The sequence below is a fragment of the Monodon monoceros genome, unplaced genomic scaffold (assembly GCF_005190385.1).
Source record: "Monodon monoceros isolate NGI ecotype Baffin Bay Population unplaced genomic scaffold, NGI_Narwhal_1 Super_Scaffold_10, whole genome shotgun sequence".
Lineage (NCBI taxonomy): Eukaryota > Metazoa > Chordata > Mammalia > Artiodactyla > Monodontidae > Monodon > Monodon monoceros.
The window spans coordinates 32,976,827-32,999,314 of record NW_021703766.1 but is presented as its reverse complement, the minus strand read 5'-3'; the positions used below and the strand labels follow the sequence as shown (position 1 = coordinate 32,999,314).

At 46.9% G+C, this 22,488-nt stretch overlaps 1 protein-coding gene across 5 annotated transcripts in view; it reads left to right on the top strand.

The window, feature by feature from the left end:
• Nucleotides 1-5,867, top strand: part of CYLD (CYLD lysine 63 deubiquitinase) — a 61,489-nt gene extending 55,622 nt beyond the window's left edge. For 3 of the 5 annotated variants that reach the window (XM_029240159.1, XM_029240166.1, XM_029240163.1), the window contains one exon: nt 1,148-1,714. In XM_029240159.1, the coding sequence (XP_029095992.1) occupies nt 1,148-1,332 (185 nt within the window). In that variant the 3' untranslated portion in view covers nt 1,333-1,714. Of the gene's footprint in view, nt 1-1,147 lie in introns of all 5 variants that reach the window. The other 2 variants (XM_029240157.1, XM_029240169.1) reach the window with 1 other exon arrangement.
• The last annotated feature ends 16,621 nt before the right edge of the window (nt 5,868-22,488 follow it).

The window sequence follows — 22,488 nt, the reverse complement described above, 5'->3', positions numbered from 1 at the left end:
TGTTGTCTTCTAGATGACAAAGCTAAGAATAGAAGTAAATGTCTCCTTTGGAAAAATAAGCTTATTCTGTGTGTAATGTGTCTTCCTTAAGTGGGGAATATACTGCACCTTCTAGGCTGCTTTCTAGGATGTTTAGTCATTATTTAACAAATACCTAATGAGTGCGTGTGAAGTGCCTGGGGCTCTAGTAGGTTTCAAAAACGAAACAGTTGTCAAAACAGCTGTACCCCTGCCTGTATAGAGTTTACAGATTAGGACTGGTCCTAGGCCAGGTTGTGAAGTATGACTTACACGTACCTCCAGTTTTCTGATACCCCGTTTTTCCTTTAGTCACTCTCACGCTCCAGACCCCGAGTCTTCTGGTGTGGCCCTCTGGTGACCTAGGACGCCACCTTGTGGCAGCCTCTTGATCAGATGCCCAAGCTGTACCCCAAGGGTTCTCAACGTTTTCTCAGCTCTCAGACGGTTGAGGGATATAGCACAGCCCCAACTGTAAACAGGTCCTTACCCCAGTTAAAATTTGCATTTAGCCATGTAACTCAAAAGCACAAGGGTTCCAGGCAATTTTAGAAAAGCCACTGGGAGGCTAAAGCCTTTCCTGGAATCCCTAAGACCACGCCTCATAGCATCTTCATTCAGTCTAACGAAATGTAGAACAAAACCTTGCGAGAATCACACAAATACATATTTTAAATTTAGCGGGATAAAATGGTATTCATTTTACTAGATCTGCCCTAAACTGGACAGGCTCATGGTAAAGCATACAGGGAGGGGTGCTTGCATCTGGGAAGGGATTTGGGAATGTGAAGAGTTGAGTGTGTGTGTGTATGTGTATGTAACATTATTCCCTGATTGAATACACAGAGAAGCCTGGGAAGTAGGTTTTGGACTTTGCTCAGGATATGTGTCCTTTTATCAATAGTATTCGCTGTTGGTCCCGGAATCCTTTCAGAAACCAAGAAATGAGACTGTCAGGAGTTAACAAGAGGATTTAACTTCTAGAAATCAGAAGTAAAATAAGGTCTTTCAGGTCCTGGGAATTAGCCTTAACTAAATTATGGAATTGTAAAATTACTTTGGTGGGGCAGGACAGCAAAAGGGTTTAGAACTTGACTGCCCTAAATACAGCTCTTCCTCTTTTCCATAGGTGGTCAGAATGGCTTCAACATTCCTCAGGTTACCCCATGCCCAGAAGTAGGAGAGTACTTGAAAATGTCTCTAGAAGATCTGCATTCCTTGGACTCCAGAAGAATCCAAGGCTGTGCACGAAGACTTCTTTGTGATGCATACATGTGCATGTACCAGAGTCCAACAATGAGTTTGTACAAATAAACGGGGTCATCTGGACAGGTGCAGAAACCCAATGCACAATTTTAATGTTGCATTTCACGCGAGCTGGCAGATTTGTTCAACGTCCATTGCCGGCAATGGATGTCTTTGTGGTGATGATCCTTCAGAAGAAGATTCCTGCGTTTAAAAACAAATTGCTTTTGTGTTACTAAAGTATTTAATAAGAAGCATTTTGCACTCTAGAAAGTATGTTTGTGTTGGTTTTTTAAGATGCCTAAATGAAGTTATTAATACCTGAAGCTTTAAGTTAAGTGCATTGATCATAAGATATTTTTGGAAGCATAAAATTTTAATTGTGACAGTTTAAAACCTCTTTTAGTCCATTAAGAATGTAAATAAATGTGTCTTCTTTATGGACCAAGGATATGAAATCATTTTTCCTTTGTAGCTGATGGTTGCCTTGAGGAGGATATATTTTGGTTTTATTAAGAGTCTACTTTCAATCCAGTTATTAAAGTTGTACTGAGTTTGATTTGTTAATTCTTCCCTGTATAGTGCTGATTCCTGCATGTCTGAAATCTGCTGAGTTTCTGTGTTTCTGCAATAGTGGTCAGAAAAGTATTTAAATTCCCTTAGTGGTGTTTTCTATTTGTTCTGGTTTTGATATAAATGAGTGATTTTGTCATAAAATGTCCATTTTGGATGTAGTTTTCCTGGAGGATTAGCGTATACAGCAATTGAAGCTCTACATTCATAGTAGTAACTGTCAGCTAACAGCTTTTTTTTTAAGGCTCTCTATTGTATGCAACAGGGCACAGTAAGTTTTATTAAAGCGTTGGGGTGATAAATATATTCCTACACAAATATATATGGTTCATAAGAAAATTAATTTGGCATATAGAATCACTCATTAAAATTTCCCTGAAGAGATGTATTGGATATCTAAACCTCTACTATTTTAGATAAGACTGTCCAGAACTTAGATCAGTACCCGCATTAAATTCCATCTGATTTTCCTTGAGATAATGACCATTACGAATCAGATATTTTATTGAAATGTTAGCAGCAGCTTTGCCTTCCTCCTGATTAGATAAGTAGAAGATGAATGTTTTTGTAGCTAATATCCGTAGTGTGTCTCTGTTGTAGACTAGAAGCATAGGCTGTAAATGTAAGTGCCGTGGGACGTGTTGTATGGCGTCATCGTCTCTCTGGAATGACTTCCCAACCGCGCGGAAAGGCAGAGGCTGTCGTGTGTCTAGCATATGACTTCATAAAGCATTGAATGTCCAAAAAAAGGGAAAGAATCCTTGCAAACCCTGCAATTGTTTCTTTTTCAAGTCATGTTTACTTTTTGGTTCTGTCATTCCATTTTCCTAATATTTATTAGCTTTATAAATCATAATAAGGTACAAAAAGTTCTTTCATCTCGTGATTTTTTCAGTTTTGGAATGAAGAAGTTCGCAACTTGTGCGTGAAGTTTTGCTCAGTGCCTGGGTGGGGGGTGAGATGGTTCCTAGATCGGGGGGCGGGGGTGACCCCACCCTGTCACCCCGGGGCAGGTGAGGAGCATGGGACACAGGATGTCTGCGGTCCCACCCAGTCCTGACCTTCCGGAAGTCCAGTCACCGCGTAATCAGTGCGTGCTGGGGAGGAAATGGATGAAGGAGCTTGTCAATGTGATTTGAAAAGGCTGTCTGGAGGAGTGACTAGGACTCTATATCTGGGTAGGACTGGACTTAACAGTTAAAAAAGAGAAGACAGTGCCTTTCCTGTAAAAATTACAACAAAGTACAAGTTGAGGAAGCTCTGTCGTGCCCGGCCCCTCGCGGCGGAAGACTTGAAGAGGACTTGTGAGGGTGCCTGTGCCGTGTCCCGAGCGGGTGGAGGCGCTTTCAAGTGTGAGGGGCCTCATCCGTAAATGATTTCTAAGGACAGACTCTTCAAGCATTAGCTGAAGAATGCTGACAGTTCTTTTAGCATTAGCTGGGGAGGGAGTACCCAGTAAAGGGAGGCAGGGCCTGCTGTGGTGGTTCCTGGGGAAGCGGGGTCCTTTCCGGCCCTGGGTGTCCTCCCTGCCCCCCCGCAGTCCTGTCTTGTTCCTGGTCCAGCAGAGGCCCGTGTGTCAGGTGGTCACAGGCAGGGCTGGGCTGTGTGGCACCAGTGGCCCATGTGCCTGTTGATTTATTTACTTTTCAGCCTTAAATTTTCTTTAATATTTTCCTGTTGGCTTTTCAAATGTTTTTGTTATCCTTTCTTCCGTATCATATCTACAATCAAGATGGCAATATAGTAGAATCATCTTATTTATAAAACAAGTCATGTTCCCCCACCTCCATTAAGTACACACGTGTAAGTGTGTGTGTGTTTGTGCGTGAGAGTTTATACATGTGGGGTGGGGAGGGAGAGCAACCATGCCGTAATGTGTTCAGTCCCTCGCTCTCAGCTTTATGAAGGAGTTTGACTCCATCCACAAAAGAATGTTTTATAAGACTAGGGATACACATTGCAAACCAAGAGAAACAGTAACAAAACTCAATAAAATATAGTTGTTACAGTTGCTAAGGATTATCTCCCTGGACTAGTTGAGGATCTTTATAATTCATATTTGCCAAATGTTATAGGTAAATAACTTCTTTCTATCCCATGGATTCATTTAATATTATTATTATTTTTTCATAATTCACATAATTCAGGAACAAGGGGAAGACATGGTAATCCTTATGAAACTTGCATAGTCATTCAAATTCCTGTTGTGTGAACATGGCACCATCATAAATTCAGAGGCGTTACTGCCCTCCTCAGGTGGATCTCGATATCCAGCTAGATGATTTTGCATCTATGTGGATGATCGCAGGCAGAGATGTGAGTGGAAAATACAGAATGAGGCCTTAGCTGAGGGACTGCCTGCCAACAAGTATTTCTTAGACACTTATAACCTAGGATTGTGTCAGAAGGAACATGAGACATGGTCCCTGCCCTCAGGCAGCTTACCACCTACTTCTAACAACAGAATGTCTACTAAAGGCTGCTTAGCCTAAGTGTAAGGGTACCAAGTCGGGGGAAAGCTCTGGGACGCAGTGAGGTGTGACAGAAAAAGTGGTGGACAAGGGCACAAGAGAGCTGGTGCTAGCCCTTTCTCTGTCGCTTGCTCTGTTAGTCTTGGGCAACGTCTTGACTTCTCTGGGCCTTAGTGTCCTCCTCTATATAGCAAGAGGGTGGGACTGTTGAATTTTATAGGAAAAAAAGAAATTTCTGGGTCCCTGGCTATGCATGCTGGATCTGACTCCTCACAGATGGGGTCTAGGAAATGTCAAAGGCCCAACCAGGTGACCCTGATGATCAGCCAGATTTGAGAAGCACTGAACTGAAAGATGTGTTAATTACTCTACATTCACGTGGGTAATTGTATGTTTGTCATATTGTTTCTCTGTGTTTACATGTGAATTTATATAAGAAATGCATTTTAGGATCTGTGCCTCAGCCCGCTGTTTCCTGGAGGTTTTAGCCATCTTTGGAACACACTTAAGACTTAAAGAGGGTATTGGGTGCGATTTACCTGGCTATTTGCATTCCATTTAATTTCTTTAGGGGAAATTGAGGCTCTGGGAACCAAAGAAATGGAAAAACAAAATTCTTATGCGAAGTTAAAGGAAAAAAATGTAAGCAAACTAGCTGATACTTTATAATGGAAACGTTAACCCTGTACGAGAAGATTCTGGCCGCAAACTGCCCTTGTTAAAGCAGGGGGACTCTAAGGCTTATAATGAAGGAATAAAACTACCTTTTCTAGGGGTCAGTGATGTTAACACACCCACAATTCTCCTTCAGTGAAAACGATACTGGAATTTCCCAAGGCGAGTTGGGGTGGTGGAGGAGGGAAGGCCGCCAAGTGTGGTACCCAGCCTGTGAAGGTGGGTTCTCTGCTCGCAGGCTTATGTCGCTGCTCAGAGACTGGGACCGCAGAGAGCGAGGCTTCCTGCAGGGAGTCAGCACTGCATTGTCTAGTTTCCTTTCAGAAGCTTCATTGGAGGGGAAAGAGAGGAAAAAAGACTCTTCATCTTACCCTAAATCCTGGAACAGCCGAAGGGTCTTTCTTGAGTCAGAAAGTGGTGGTAAAAAGCTAACCAGCAAATATGGCCAAGGATAATGAAAAAGGGGGAAAGAAGGACATTCCTTCTTCCTGTTCACAATAAACATCAGTATTTGGAGCAGGTCACTTTGCTTTCCTGACTCTCTGTCTTGTCAGTGATGCCAGTTATTTTCACTGTATTTTCACTGTATTTTAAAGTCTTTCTATAACACAGGTTGGGGGAAAGGCCAGGTATGGTGGGATCATCCTTGGGGGCATCGCAGTCTCAGATGGAATTCTCCTGCACTTTTAAACCCTGTCCACTTTTGCTTTTCATTTTTTCAATAGAGATTGTGTTGGAGACTCAACTGTCCTTGGTTTTATTTTCTAAAATGGCCTATAGTACTTCAGAAAGTCATAGTATCCTGTCAGAAACATTCATTAAAAAAAAAAAATCCCATTTGGAACCTCCCAGGGAAGTCGTGGTTATTAGGAAATTGGTATAAAGGAGCACATTTTGTATTGCATTTCCCATATTTGGTATCTCGTTCAACATATTTTTTTTTTGGCCTGATGAACATTCTATATTTATGAAGACATTCTTTTAAAAATAAAACCACATAAAATATCCCTTTACTATCAGATTGCTCTGATTTAGCCTTAATTTTGTTAAATTTTTTAGAGATTGAAGTGCAGCTGTGGAAAGAAATGTACTATATACTATTTCTGTATCATTAAAATTAAATTTGTATGGTTCCTTTTCCTTGATTTCTTTGGGGAAGGGTTTTGGGTTATGGGAAGACTAGAATTGAGTACAACTTCATAAGTTTTTGCAGTGCTGCCGGGAAAGAAGACTGCTTTAGGAAAATGCTGTACCGGGCACACCTGTGTCTTCCTCAAGTCTCTGCCATCATCACAATTGTTTTAGAAAACCTTACAGACTTTTCCTGTTCTGGGAGATATGCCAGTGGCCTCTGGGTCACCTCCTGACATCATGACTCCTTGTAGTTTCTTGAAATAACCTAGTACCTCCAAGCTCTGATCCACCAGTCTTTAATCCAGCCAGAAGTTGTTCATCTCTAAACGTGGGCACAAAACTGTTGACACACTATAGAATAGTGTGTCCTGGTCCCTCACAGCTGCCGAGGAGGCAGTTAAACAGTTTACTTTTCTGTATAATCCAGAGGCATGATTACATGATGCTATAAGGACCGAAACTTTTACCTTCTTTTAGGTAACTGATATAACAAGCCTTCTACAGGAATTACTACTTGGATTTTAAGTCACTTGTTATGCCAAGGTAAGAAAGCCAGAATGGTCTGAGTTGGCAATATTCGTGTGAATATAGAACCTTCAAGAACTTTCCTGTTTCAGAAATGCATAGCTGAATGACACATTGGTGATAATGAAACTTTGCCATTTTAACATCACTCAGATTTTCCTTTGTTCAGACTCAAGGGTTTTCATGATTTTTCATAGATCCATTCTTTCTCTTTGTGGGTGTGTCAGTGAGACAGTGATAGTTTATACGCTTGTGTCCACCTGTGGATGTGGACAGTCAAAGCCAGACCTTGCTGGAGGCAGGCTACCCGATTGGCAGAGGACCATGGCCTCTCTAGGCCTCTTCTCCTGGGTCCTGGCTCCCTGCTCCTTTCCTGACTTGCTGAGGCCTCTTGTCCCTCACTTTCCTGAGAAGGGCTGTGCTGCCTACAGCAGCAGTTCTCAATCCTGGCCGCGCACTGAATTCACGGATGGAGGCTTTTAAGATAACTCATGCCTGTGCCCATCCGAACCCACTGGAGTCTGCAGATGGTGCTACGAAACGCAAGTTCCTGTGCCTGATGCACGGTGAGGCCAAACATACTGAAACAGAGTTCAGAGCAGAGAAAGGTTTATTGCAGGGCCATGCAAGGAGAGCTGGTGGCTCGTGCCCCCAAAGCCCCCAACTCCTCAAAGAGTTTCGGCAAACACTTTTAAAGGCCAGGTGAGGGGGGAGGGTCCCAGGGTATGTGATCAGCTCATGCACAATTCTGATTGGTTGATGGTGAGGTAACAAGGTGTTGTCACAGGGGTTAACGTCATCAATCCATAGGTGCCAGAAGGTCTGGGGGCTACTGATCACCAAGTAGTAAATTTCCTCCATTCGGTGGTGGTTTTAGCATCTGAAAAACTCAGGAAATGAGCATCAGATACTATTACCGAGGTGCTTCAGAGAGGAGCTAGAGAAGAGGATATAGGGGAGGCATCTGTCCCAGGAAGGTTCCACAGGGTCCTGCTCGGTGACAACGGGGCCACAGGCACGTGGCATTTTTCACAGCTCCTTTCATTAGTCCAACATGCAGCCGGGTTCGGGGGACACTTGTCAGGGGGAATGGAGTTTTCTGAGGGAAACATAATCCACCTGTCGTTCCCTGGTGGAACTTCTGCTCTGATAAAGAGGACTATGGACTTGGACAGGCTCCAAAGGGGAAGTAGAAAATCTGTTGTAAAGCTCATGGCCCAGACTATTGAGAAAGAGCCTTGGAAATCTATGTGGGATGTATTCTAGAGGCCAGAGAAAGGATTTGGAAACAGGGTGAATGTCACTACTTCTGAAGAGGGCTTGAATGAAGATAGCCTTCAAGGGGCATAATGAAGATGCTATCCTGTTCAGGAAATATTCCAAGGTGTGTAGAAACTTAGATGTCATAAACAGAAAAGAAAACCCACCAGGCTGATTAGGTAAGAAGGTGGGAAAGCTCTTAGGAAGGGGCTCAGTGTTTTGGGGGGCAGTCTTTACACTGAACTGTGGACAGTCAGGTTTGTGCAAGTTGCGACTTTTGGAGGGCAGTTGCGCAATGCTGAATTTTATTGGAAGAGGGAGTAGTTTGAGGTCTCATTGAAGTAATTAGGTGAGTGAAGACTGCACTGGACATCATAAAGGTAGAGTAATTTACCCAGCAGTGACCTCCATTACAAAAGCGCCACAGAAATTTGCAAGTTGCATCCACTGCTTTGACCTAATCCCTTTGCTAGGAGTTTATGAAAACTCTTAAATTTTATACATCAGACCATCCCCTTACAAATAACACCCAGGTCTGTTTCAAATACTGCCTTTCCCAAAGCAGTCTGAACTCAGGTTTGAAGAGTTGGATTGAAATTGACTTCCCCAGGGAGGCCTCCTGAGTCCCTCTCTGCCACCCCTCCCTACTTTGTGAGACGTTGAATGTGACCTCCGAGGTTGTACCTATTGAATCCCATTTGACAGCAGGCAGAGTCTCACCAGCCTGTGGAATAAATGAGGCCAGGCCTTGGGGCATGATGCATGGCTTCTTAGCTGTGCGTCCTACATGGCTGAATACAGACAAGCAAGGCTGCTCCGTGGAGTGTGTCGTGGTGGGGTTATGATACTGGAATCTCTACGTTTTAAACAAGTGTGTGTTTTACTCTTTCTGGCCATGTCTGCGAACTTTAGACTGTTTTGTTCAGATCTGTTTCCAAGCTATGTTCTGTATGTTACCTCTGGTGGGTGGGATGGGCAGCTGCAGGACAGAAAGACTTAAGTGCAGTTTCAGGTTCCCGTGCAGAGTTCACGTCCCCAGAGAGGCCTTCTCAGACCACATTAGCCGCTGGTGTGCTGGTAAATGTTTAACAGCCAGCTCTCCAGGGAGAAAAAAAAGCCCTGATCTGCAGCGTTTGCCAATTTTGAGATGTAAATACTTTCACAGCGGCTGACTGCAAGCTGCCAGTGTGACATCCCTGAAGGTGGCACCGGGAAGAGATGTAGCTAGGATTAGCACACAAGTATCAATATATAGCATATCCACCAACCAGATACGACAGACGGGAATAGCTGAGTACAGACCGGGGGCTGCTGGCTACGGCTGGGGGACCAAACCCAGCCCACCGCCTGTTTGCCTGTTTTTGTAGATAACGTTTTACTGAAAGACAGTCACGCCCATTCATATTACATATCTGTGGCTGCTTTCAAGATACAAGGGCAGAGTTGAGTAGTTAATGACAGAAACTGTATGCTCCGCACAGCCTAAAATATTTACTATCCGGTCCTTTACGGAAGAAGTGTGCTTCTCATTGGATAATTGTAAAATGTAAAATAATTAGGAAGGAATAAGTTTTAAATATGACTTATTTAATGATAACTTTTAAATATAACAATTGTAAGTTCATATAATTTAACATTAATAATGGATGTGTTTAAGACCGGGCTCACAGAATTCTTGAAAATTAAACAGTTGGTTCTGAGGGTCGGTGGGACTAGCTCCAGCTCACCACCAACATCCTCTAAAATGCCCCTGCAGGCACTTTCTGGCCCTGGGGTTCTTCAATTTCTCCATGGCACCCCTCCTGGAACCTGGTGGTTTACTGTGGTCTCTTTGCACTAGAAGCAGGGATTTTTCTCTAGTTCCTTCAGTTCTCTTTCCTTAGCACCTTGAACAGGGCCAGGCATGAGTAGGCACTCAAATATCTGCTCAGTGAAAGAAGAAACCCTCAGCCTTTTATGCATATAAGTCACCCCATTCACTATTGTTGATGTGGCCAGAATTAGATCACTGTCCCCATTTCTTTTGAGAAAATACAAGAGGTCCCAGCCTCTGGTGTCCCACATAATGCTTCCTCTCAGAAGTGGAGACATCGTGGAACTTCCCTCATAAGGTTTGATGAACTTGAAATGAAACCGTGTATGTATGTAGAGTGCTTATCACAGCCTGGTACGTGGTAACCCCTCAGTCATGGCAGCCGCTGGTGGCAGCAGCTGTCGTGGTAATAGCATAATCGTGAACTCTGAGAGACAGGCTGCAAATCTAATCAACATGTCTCGTTCCCCCTCTCTTCTCCCTCCATGATCTTATTTTCAAGACATATTCTCAAGCCCTCATATTGCCTTTTAAGACACAGATTTTCCTGTGTTTCTGGTCCTCCTGGCACAGCATCGCCATCTTGTGGTGATAATAGGCTATGCAGCCAGATCCCAGGTTTGGGAAGCAGCAGGTGATTTTTGAAAACAAGTGTGGCAATGAGTCAAGGCTGCACACCAGATTACAAATTACATCCAGGAGGGTTTAAGCTCCCTCTGTGTCACTTCAGGACGTTTCTGCCTGTGACTGTCCTCTCACTGTCTGTCTGTCTTGCCCTTTCTCTGTCTCTCCATCTATCTTGAGCTTTGTCTCCTTTTACAAATGGTATTTAGAATGAGTTAGTGCCATCTGCTGGGTGAATGCCGTAAGGTCGGGTGTGAGCGCTTCTCTCAGGGATCTGCTGAAGAATGGAGTACTAATCCCTAGCTTTATGAGAAGAAAGTAGGTAAATCATGGGATCCTGATGTCGAGCCCCTAAACTGGTATGCATTTCTCCCTTCATTAGAAACATGCTTTTCTGGGGGCGGGGTGGGAACAGGGTGTGGGAAAAGACTGTCAGGGTGAGCCTAATATCTACTAACTTTACTACAGCTAAAGTTGTCAGGGTCTCCGTATGAAAATCAACCACACTCTCATCAGTGTTTCCTAAAGAGTGATCTGTGGCCCACCTGCATCTGAGTCATCTGGGACCCTTCAGGATGCAGGCTCAGGGACTTTCCTGGCCGTCCAGCGGTCAAAACTTCGCCTTCCAATGCAGGCGGGCGTGCGGGTTCGATTCCTGGTCGGGGAGCTAAGATCTCACGTGCCTCGCGGCCAAGAAACTAAAACCTAAAACAGAAGCAATATTATAACAAATTCAATAAAGACTTTAAAAAATATGTGATGGGGCTGACACATCCGTCACTTAAAAAAAAAAGAAATAATGCAGGCTCAAGTGCCCCACCTAAAGCTACAGAATCATACTCTCAGCATGGGGCCCTGGAATCTGCACTTTGAACCCCTCCCCCTCCCCCCACCAAGTGAGTCTTGTACACTCTTTGTGTGTGTTTGAGAACCACTACCCTAGACTCTGCCACTGTGGCAAAGACGTTTTTTCAGCAAAATCCGGGAAGGATTTGCATGTGGATGAAGGCTCACATAAACTGCTTTCTGTGTGAGCGAGAGCTGGAATCTCTTGCACAGCCATAGCTCCTACCTTCACTCACTTTGTCATCACAGACCCAAACGCCTGGACCAGCGCCTGGCACATCACAGGCGCTCATGCTGATTATAGCCACTGTATATCTGTGACCCCGGCTCATACCCACCATCTCTCCCTGGCTCTGCTTGGCAGGTTGGATACGACCAGTCCACACTCCCACACCGAGGTGCAGCCTGCTCTTCCCCAGCAGGGCTCGCTTTACAGAAAGCACAGGGCTCTGTTGGAAAGACTCCAGAACTGGAGGTCGCCACCTTTCTGGGTGGTGTCTCTCTGGCCTGTTTCTCCACCTCTTAATATAGGGGGATTGGGGCTAGCCTCTCCGCTGTCCTCTGACACTCAGGGGCCCCACTGCTTTCTAAGCCCCCTTCCCCATGTTCACATCTGAGGGTGCTTTGGCCTGGTATGTGCTCAGACCCCTCCTCAGACCACTGACTTCTCTTGCTTTGGTTCTTCCTCAGCCCCCTGACCCTAAACAATCACACACAGGTTGTGAGTCAATCCACATGTGGGGTTCAATCCACGTGTGCTTATTTCTTCAAAAGCCTTGATGTTTTTCTTCTACCTGGCAATTCTATTGCTAGGACATCTTTCTGAGGACATGATCACAAGGATGCCCAAGATTAGCTGTAAGACCACAGGCAACATTGTTCACAACGTGGCTACACTTGAGAAGCTTAAGGGTGCAGGACCCTGATCAATGTCTGGTATAGCTAGACTACGGAGTACTCGGCAGCCGTTGAAGATGCTTCCAGAGCATCATTTTTTTTTTAATGACATGAGCCAAGTTCCACAATATATTAGGTGAAAAGAAGCAGATTATAAAACACGTCTCATAATAGATCTGTCTGATTTTGTTTCTACAAAGTTTTGTGCGCGTGTACTGAAAAGTTTGCAGTGAATATACTGACTGAAGAGATTACAGAGACGGCAAATGATCTTGACGTTCCCGTTTTTTCCCTTTGTCAGTATCATCCAAATCAAAACCCGTGTCTGACTGAATGACGGGATATGCAGGGAGGTGGCTGGGCAGGGGCCATGTATCAGAAGGAGATAATGCATGTGGGAAAGTCTGTGAGCTGTAAATCAAATACTGCTAGGATGTTTGGGAGTTTGGGCGGTCATTTTGGAGGTCATTTGGCATGATGAAGACAGGTGCACGTCCACCAGTTTTCAAGTTCTCTCCTGGCAGTCCTGGGGAGAAAAGACGGCTCCTGGGGAAAGGGAAGGGAGGTTGGAGGGGCCTCGGAGGTCAGAGGGCGTTTAGGACCCCAGGGAGGGAGGGGATTGCAGCTGGCATGAAGGGTGAGTCAGCGAGGGCTCGGGGGTGCTGCCAATGACCCGATCAAGACAGAAGCTATTCCCAGGCCACGACGACCGTTCTGGGTGAGGGGGTCTTGAAGGGACAGCAGGAACCGCCAGGATCACACTGGGGAGACTGAGGCAGCCCATCAGGCGTGAGGTGGCCAAGGAAGAGAGCTGTGTTCAGGGTGGTTTGGCGTAAACAGACTCGGCTGCGCCCGGCCCTTTCCGCTCCAGTCTCTGCTCACTGTTCAAGCCTTCGTGTGACTGCCAGAGCTCACAGCCTTCACCCTCACCCTCTGACCTCACAGAATGGAGAGGTGCGCTTTGGAGAAACTGAGGCCGAAGGAGCTGGGGATTTGGCAGGAGTTACAGGTTAAGCAGACTTCTACTGTGGTGCTCCCGAGCATATAAGCCGGCCTCTCCCGGGCAGGCAGGACCAGAAGCGGCAGGCTGAGCTCCTCCCCAGAGGCCATGGGCACAGAGCCTGCTGCTTGCTCACTGCGGAAAAGTGGGAGGGGAGACCCAGGGGGGCCCTGCTGCCCCCAAATGTCACTCCCCTTCCGGCCTTGCATGCTAGGAGTCTGGACAGGCAGGGCTGGGGAGGCGTGCTGGGCATCAGGGACACGCGAGGATGGAGGAGGCCAAGAGATGGGGTAGCTGGGGCCAACGCAAAGGACAGTGGTGGGCAGGACTGGGTGTCCCGACACCCAGAGGAGGGGACCAGGGAGGAACCGCAGGATTGAATGTGTTCCTGCTGGTGGCAGAACAGCCTGGGGGGAACTGGGGCTGCAGGGGGAGCCAGCTCGGAGCTCTGCAGCCACAGGGTCCTGACACATGGAAGGAAGCATGTCTGTCTGTTCCCTGGGTCTCAGTTTTCCCATCTGGTGAACATCTGGCCCTGGGTTAGGTGCTTCCTATATGTACTCTCCCATTCTTACAAGAACCTCACCCCACTTCCCAGATGAGGAAACTGAGGCCCAGGCAGAGCCAGTGGGACTTAAATTCAGGGCTGCCTGGCTCCAGAGGCCTAGCATTGACTCTAAAAGGAGGTAGGGTTGAGGGACTTCTGCTCAAGATGGTTCTCTCTGGTCCCACTTGTTTCTGCCATTCTTCTGGACACGTCTGCAGGACCCTGCCCGATCCAGGTCCCCCTCTGACAGAGGGCCCTTGGCAGGGTTTCCGTGCCAACCAGGTAAGGTCTCAGTCTGATGCTCTGTGGTTGTGGCCCTGCGTTTGGAGTCGTGCTCTGGCCCGCCTGCAGACAGCAAGCCATCACCCGGCCAGGGAAGGGCGCCAGCGCTTAGGGGCGCTGAACTGGGATCTATTCAGGGATCCGCGGGAGGGAGCCCAGGCCCACAAGGTGCCCGGAGCCTGGGGGACGCCCCGCCCACCGCGGGCATGACTGTGTGGGGCTGCGGCCTTTCTTATTGAGATGTACCTTGTTTAAGCACGCTTGTTTTCTGTGCAGAGTTCCGTGAATTTCACGTGTCCGTACAGCCCACAGGTCAACTTCCGGGGCTTTTCCAGCACCTGGTCCGTCTCCCTTTGCCCCTCCCAGGCAGCTCCTTCCCCTCCGCCAGCAATAACCACTATTTTGACTCCTGTCCCCATGATTCATTTTGCCAGGTTTGTGACTCCATGTAAAGGGGGACAGGCTCCTGTACACTCCGTGCGGTGTCTGTGATTTTCACTCATTTGTGTATATCCGTGGTTCTAGTTCACGGCTCTGTAGGGCTCTCACAGTCAACTGAAGCTTCCCAGTTTCCTTGCCAGCAAAGCCTCTGGGGCCTCAGACCTGCTCCATCATCCCTACCTCTCGCTACTCACCAACCTGCCACTACCTGCAGGAAGAATTCAAGACTTTCCCTAGAGGAATGCTCCTCTCACTTGCCTGAGTGCAGAGAAAGGCCCAGCCTCACCTCTAGAGCTTCTGCCTCCCTTATCCTCAAGGGGACCCCTCCCCAGGCACTCCCAAGACTCCTGGGACTTCCACAAAGCTTTATATTCATCTGCTGGCTCTGGTAGGAGGGCGATCAGAGGGCGAGAGCTGCATGGTCCCTGCTGCCTCAGGACCCATCCCAGGACAACCCAATGGGAAGCGCACCATGTCCACTGGAGGACTGGACGGCTCACATGAAGGTCATTTTCATGGGCATTTCCAAGCTGAATATTCTCTTTTGCCCATGCCATTTTAGTTGTCAGGGCTTTTCTCTTCCGGTCCCCTCCTTCAGCCACATGCCTCAGAGAGCCCACGTGGGGGTAAGGAAGAATTTCCCCCATCCTTCGCCAGCCCAACTCAAAGAATCTGCCATTAGAGGGACTCAGTCTGTGGTTTCCAACTGCAAACATCCAACACGGTGATGTTGGTCCATCTAGTCTACAGCAGGGAGAGGGTCCACTCACGGACAGGCCCACCTCCCTTCGGGCCCCCAGCTCCACCTAGATACTTGTGAAACCAGCCATACCCAGACTGCTTGGAGCCTGGTCACCACATGCTCCTTGACGAGACTGTCTCTCAGGGCCTCAGTTTCTTCACCTATAAAATGGGGAGGCGTCCTAGACCTTGGCTCTCAAGCTCACTGCCTATAGGGACCAGGCAGGTAATGGAAGAAGGGAAGGAAAGGCATGGGGGTGTTACAGGGAATGGGAGAAGCAGGCCCAGAGGATTCTGATTTTTCAAAGTCAGGAATTTCCAGGAGATGTGAGATTTCCCAAATTTGTACAATTCTGACCAAAACATGAGTTGTTTTTAGCTAGTTTGTTTTTAAACACTGTATGGACCACCAGTTCATGAGCTCTGGCCTAGGCATTCTGTCCCAGGCCCTCTATTCTGCCGCTCTGAGCCTCCGTTCCTTCTGCACCGGGCTTTGGCTGGCACTGGCGGGGTGGGAAGCACAGAAGCTCTCGGGGCTGGGATTCTGACTACGTCTCCTCCACCCCCAGCACGCCAGCTGTCACATCACAGGCACCCTTTGTAGGAAGATCGCCTTACTTTAGGGGCGCCAGAGCTAGCATATGAATTTTTGATCAGATTGCCTTTTGAATGAGTTGACTGTAATGAATAATAGGGCAAAGGGCGCCAGCATTGTGTCTTAACTATAACTGTTCCAATTAATTATGGGTTTAATTAGCATACATCGAGAGCAGCCATGGAAAATAATACTTCATGGGCTACAGATGCCCTGACAGCTGTTACATGAAGTGTGATACCGGGCTGGGGTAGAGATAGTTATTAATAAATTACTCCCATTGTCAGAGACCCTTATTTATACAAATTAGCAGGGGATACATAATCAACTTTAACTGTATAATTTATAATAATTGATTTCATTTTGACTGACCACTAGTCGCTTACCAAATACCCTCGGAAGAAAAATTGCCCTATTAGGGTAAGTTTAATCCGAAACATAGCTAATGAATCCTATTACTTTAAGGTCATATTTGAAGCTTTTGTTCATTGTCAGAACCATTTTAAATTGATTAGAGTTAAATTAAATCAATGTAATGTTTAGAAAAACAATATTTCTAATGGATGAGGCCGGGCTGACCTCGAATAAACATATTTATCAACCGATTCTTGGTGATGAGCGGGGGAACAGCTGGGCCCATAATTCACATTTGTCTATAATATGGGAAATGTCACCAGGCAATTAGTTATGTCAGGTAATGAATAGGGAGCATGGGGACTCCCCTCTGGCAGCTGGGGTGGACAGGGGTAGGATGTTCTGGACACAAGTGGCTGCTCACCTCCCGATGGCTTCCCTTTCCCCGGCCAGAACACAGGGCTCCCCATTCCCTGGAGCTCACCTGGCCCAGCCCCTTCGCTTCCCTCTCTCAGGCACATGGGCCTTCCTCCAGGAGCTGAGATGCTGGTCTTTGGTCTGGTCCACACCTCCTCACCCCTCATCACCTGTCAGGTTTCACTTAAGCATCACTGGCTCATGGGGGAGCCTCACTTGACCCACCCCAGACTCCACCAAGTCCCCCAAGTATGGGCTCTCAGAGCAACAAGGTTCACCCTCCCAGCTGTCATTTTGCATCATGTGACACTCTGATGGCATCTGGCTCCTTGCAAGCTCTGTGGGAGCCACCGTATTGCTTTACTTAGCACTGGGTTCCCGGATTCTGACCCAGAACAGGAACTCCATGAGGACTTGATGGATGAACGGAGGGATGGATGATGCAGGATGAGGTTGTGCTATTCCGTGAGTTCTGCTGCAAGGAGAAGAGTGTACCGTCTACCACTTTCTAAACGTTTACCAAGGCCAAGTGCTTTATATATATTCAGCTAGTTTTTGTGACATTCCCACAAGGTGGGTACCTCCATTTCACGAAGTAGGTAATTCATCCAAGATGTCTCAGCTCGGGAAGTAGGTAATTCTCGCAAGATGTCTCAGCTAAGCAATAGGGAGCCAAAATTCAAACTCGGGTCCAAGAGAATCCAGAGCCCTTTCTGGAATTTTCATCTGGTCGGTTGATGTGGATGAAAGAAGAGCAGATGTGGAGGAAAGAGATGGTTCGCTCCAGTGGCCTCCTGCTACTTCCCCAGCCCAGAGGGACGATGACTGCGGTGGGATGGTGGGCAGAGCAGAATCCCTGGGGGAAGTCTAGACCTGGGTTGAGTCCTGGATCGGAAAATTATTCACCATGTTGACTTGGGTGGTTCACTCTGGCCTCAGTTTCTAGGGCTGTAAAATGGGCTCCCAGGCATTCAACACTCAGGGGAAGGGCCTTGAGGGCAGCCCAGCTACTGTCACCCTGGCCTGGCAGGTCAAGTGAATTAGGTGTGGGCAATGGGGATCTCACACTTTATTTAGCTTCTGCTTGGGACCCTGGGGGCAGAGCAGAGGAGGCAGGCGGGCTGGAGATTTTCAAGGCTGCTGAAGCCTGAAAGAGGACCCCCTGAACAGGCTAGGAAAAGCATCTGGACCCCCTGCCTGGGGAGACAGCTTTGAGAATCAACCGAATACGACTTCTTTGGGTCCCCTGAACTTGGCAGTTTCCAAAGCTCTCATGTATCCATTCTTGAGAAAGGCAGCCCAGCTTCATGAGCCCCCTCCCCACAGGTGAGAAAACTCAGGCCCAGGGGGGCTGACGCAGCTTCCACCCAAGCCCCCTGCGGCGGCAGAGCCAGAGGTGGGCTGCACTGGAAGTCAGACCTCCTGCCTCTGGCCCTTCCATCTCTGCCAAGCCTTCCCTTCCTCCTGCGTGTGGCTGGCCCTCTGCCCACTCTTGCTGACGACCAGGACTGATGGGGGGAGATGAGTATGCAGGGGCCCCCAACTGCACCCGGCGCCCAGCACCCCACACCATGCCAATGACAACCACGGCTTATGGTTGCTGGGTGCTGTCCTGGTGCCAAGCAGCGTTCTGAATGCTTCCCAGATGCTGTTGTAATTGTTTCTCACAAAAACTGGGGGGTAGGAAGTATTATTATGTACCATAATCATCCCATTTTTAAATGTTTCACCTAAGGCACAGAGAGGTTACCCCTTGCCCAAAGCTGCACAGCTCCTAAGTGGCAGAGCTGGGATTTGAACCCTGGTTCTCACTCTGGGGCCTGAGCTTGTCATCCCTCCCCAGTACTTCCTCCTCTGGTATGGAAGATTGAAGCCCGGGAATAACTTCTGATGATCTCAAGCAATCTTATCTTTGATCACAGCCTTCTTAAATGACTGTAGGTTTTTATCATCAAAAACCATTAAAAAACAAAGGTAGGGCTTCCCTGGTGGCGCAGTGGTTGAGAGTCCGCCTGCCGATGCAGGGGACACGGGTTCGTGCCCGGTCCGGGAAGATCCCACATGCCGCGGAGCGGCTGGGCCCGTGAGCCATGGCTGCTGAGCCTGCGCATCCGGAGCCTGTGCTCCGCAATGGGAGGGGCCACAACAGTGAGAAGCCCGCGTACCGCAAAAAAAACAAAACAAAACAAAAAAATGTAACCAAAGCTGGAATAATTTGGATGACAAAACGAACAGCTGTCGTCTTGGATTGTAACACCCCAAATACCCATATTAATATAAAGAAATGATTGAATACATTAAAAAATGGGGGAAAAGGACAAATATCTCTTTTAGAAAAGTACAAATAACACATGTAGCTGTTGCCGCGTCTGGAGGGGGAGCAACCCTTCTCCCTGCCTGCGGGCTGGACTCCGGGACTCCCGTCAGAAGAACAGAGTGTGGACAGGAAAGAACAGCCATGTTAGCGGGGAAACTGACAAAACAGACTAACCAGCTGACCTAGGTTAACCTTACCAGGGGTAAGCGTGGCAGCACGGCCCCCGATGTGGTATGGCAAGGAGAGCGCATCACCTTCGGGCTGTTTGTGCCTCACACCTACGGTCCAGACTAACCACGAGGAAACAGGAGAAACCCAAACTGAGGGGCACCGGATGAAACATCTGACCACTACTCTTCAAAGGTGTTCAAGTTCATGAAAAACAGGGAAAGTCTGAGAAACTGTCACAGACTTAGACTAAGGAGACATGATACCTCATTGCGACGGGGGACCCTGGATGGGTGCCTGGAACAGAAAGAGGAAATTTGTGTAAAAACCAGTAGGACCTGGATAAAGTCTGTAAGACGGTACCATTGTCAGCTTTTTAGCTTTGACAAATGTATCACTGTTAGGCTGACCTTAAGGGGAACTGGATGAAGGGTACATGCGAACTGTGTCATCCTTGCAAATCTTCTGTAAGCCTAAAAAATATTCCCAAACAAAAGAAGTTTGTGAAAAAATCACTAATATAACAGTAAGGTTAGAAAGATGTCAAACAGTATAAAAGTGAAAGGCAAACCTCCCTCCTACCTGTGCCTCCCTGTTCCCAATTCCCTTCCTTAGAGTTTAGCATTTTTACCAGTTTCTCATTTCCTTCCGGAAATATTCTTTTCATGAATCAACTCAGGCAATTAAATATCACCATTTTGTGGACAGAAATGGGACACACTCTGCACTTGGTTCTGTGCTTTGTTCTCTTCATGTAACCACATAACAGAGCTCCTTAGCTTTTCACACGGCTGCGTAATGCTCTGTTGTCTGGTTGCGCCCTGGTTAATGTAGCCACTTAGGTTGTTTCCAGATTGTAGCTTTTTCTTCTTTTTTTTTAAGGATTGGAATATGGCAAGAGAGGAACTGCTTTTCTAGGTGTTTGATAATGTAATAAGCTCTCTCCAGGCTGTCTGGAAAGCCTGTCCAGAGGCCAAATGGTCATCAAGGGGAAAAGTCTTTTTTATCAACTCTGAGTCTTTTCATACCGCACAGTTCTGTCACTGGGGGGACACGTGTGTCGCTTTGAGCAGAGGTGGCCAAGGTGGGGAAGAGCGTGGCTGGGAGAGCAGTGGCCATGCAGGCGGGCGGCTGGCAGGGCAGTGGGGCCTCAGGGAGGGAGGGGAGTCCTGTTTGTTGTAAGTGGCCCCTGCACGTGGCAGGCACCTTGCAGCCCTGTATTCATCTGTGTCTGCAGTGAAGAAAGGGCACTTGGTCAACATACTCCAGAGGCAGAAAGAGCTGGGATCTGACATTTCCTTACCCAGGAGTGAGGGTATGGGGAGTGGCAGTGGATATAACAAGCATATATTGAGAACTGAAGAGGCTCTGGTTGGTGTGGACTGTGGGCCCAGGGGGCTGTGAGGATGGGCTGGCCTTTAAGGATGAGGTTGGTCTGTGTCTCTGAAAATTCTACCCCTGTGAGGGGAAGCGATGAAAGCTGTGAACCACAGCCTTTTCTTCGCTGTGTAGAGGTTGCAGACTCAAAGTCTGCATGGTGTTTGGAATAAATGTGAAAAGCTGCCCTTGTTTAAAAACTAGAAGCTTTTACAAGAAATCTGGACCTCCAGCTTTTCTTGAAACACTGGGAAATCTGGCATGTTGGGGGCTGTTTTCTGGAAGGGCAACCAGGGGCTGAAGCTGACCACTGAAGACAAGCTCTGTGCTCTGCTTGCACCTGGTCACCTTCCCCAAGGCCTGGACACCAGAGATAATTGAGTTTGCAACCCCTGACATAAAGAGAGGGGTTGCCAGGGTCCACGTATCCTATTTCCCAGGAAAGGCTAACACTGGTCTCATTTTAATGGAAAGGAAATCTCAGAGCCTGGTGTGCTAACGGGAAGAGAAGGGACATTTTCTGAGCCAGGCACCATACAGGGCACTTCATGGACACACAACTTATTCTGCCAACAGCCCATTTTACAGATGGGAAAACAAAGGCTCAGAGAGATCAGTACTGCATACCTGACGTCTGGCACAATGTCTGGCCCTTTAATAAATACTTCCCAGGATGAATGAATGAACAAATTCCTGAGTGAGTGAGAGTGTGAATCATGTGGTAGTTGAACGAGTGACTATCAAAGATGGGCTGAAGTCTGTGCATGGGGTGGGGGTGTACCATGTGGAGTGGGCAAGTTTGCTCTTGAGCCTGAATCAGAGACCCACCCACCCAAAGAGCCCTCTCCCCCTACTGGCGTCCCGCCCTCCTTGGGCCATGGTGGGTTGTCAGATAACCTGATGTTGCTGAGGTGTCAACGGGTGATCCTGGCTTCCTGGGTCCTCTGCCAGCTGATGGGTTTGCATTTTAGAGGGTGGTGTCTTCTGGCTTTTCAGGGGCGCCTTCTACTGTGCAAGTTTAAAGCGTTGGGGATAGATTCAGACAAGTGGAAACTCTGATTCCTGTCCAGTGAAGAAGCTGTAAGTAGATAAAATTTTGCCCTATTAATAATGCTTTATACATAATTCTCATTTAGTAGGAATAATAATTCTATGAGCCAGGTATGATTAACATCATTTTACAGCTGAGGAAACTGGGCGCCCAGAAATTAACTACTTGACTGTCTCTTGTTCATATCTGTAACTAGTAAGGTTGGAGCAGAAACCTCATAACCAGGCGTACATATTATGACTTTACCGAAGACTCACAAAATACCCTCCAAGAGAGTTCTGGTTGCTCCCCATTTTCACCATCACTTGGATTGTCAGTCTTTTTTAAAATTTTAGCTATTCTTGTACGGGTGTATCAGTATCTTCTTGTGGTTTTAATTTGCATTTCTTTAATGACTAATAATGTTGAGCATCTTTTCATGTGTTTATTTGCCATCCGTATATCTTCTTGATGTAGTATCTGTTCTGATTTTTGCCCATTTTAAAAATTGGATTCTTTGTCTTATTATTGAGTTGTAAGAGAGTTTTTATGTATTCTAGATACAAACTTTTTATCCAGTGTTTATCAAGACATATTTTTGAATACTACCCTTCCCCCAACCCCTGAGCCTTTTTAGACATTTTCCCCTAATGCCTGCACTACCCCTGCCCAAGAAATTTAATGCCACAGATATACTGCATATCTGTTTATGCACTATTGCTCTTTGGAGGGACATATACCATTGTGATATTTAAATGTTTTTTAGTCTCCTGAGAACCAATTTTTGCTGCTTTAGTGAATCAGTTATACATATACATATGTTCCCATATCTCTTCCCTCTTGCGTCTCCCTCCCTCCCATGTACGTGGTATTTTAAAATTTCACTTTCCAATTGTTCATTGCTAGCACATAGAAATATAATTGATTTTTGTATACCAATCTTGTATCCTGTGACCCTGCTAAAGTCACATACTAGTTCTAATAGCTACTTGGTAGAGCTTATGGTAGATTTTTTTTAATGTAGATGATCATATTGAATTTCTTCCTTTCCAATATATATGCTTTTTATTTCTTTTGCTTTCCTTACTGCACTGGCTAGGACCTCCAGTACAATGTTGAATAGAGGCGGTACGCGTGG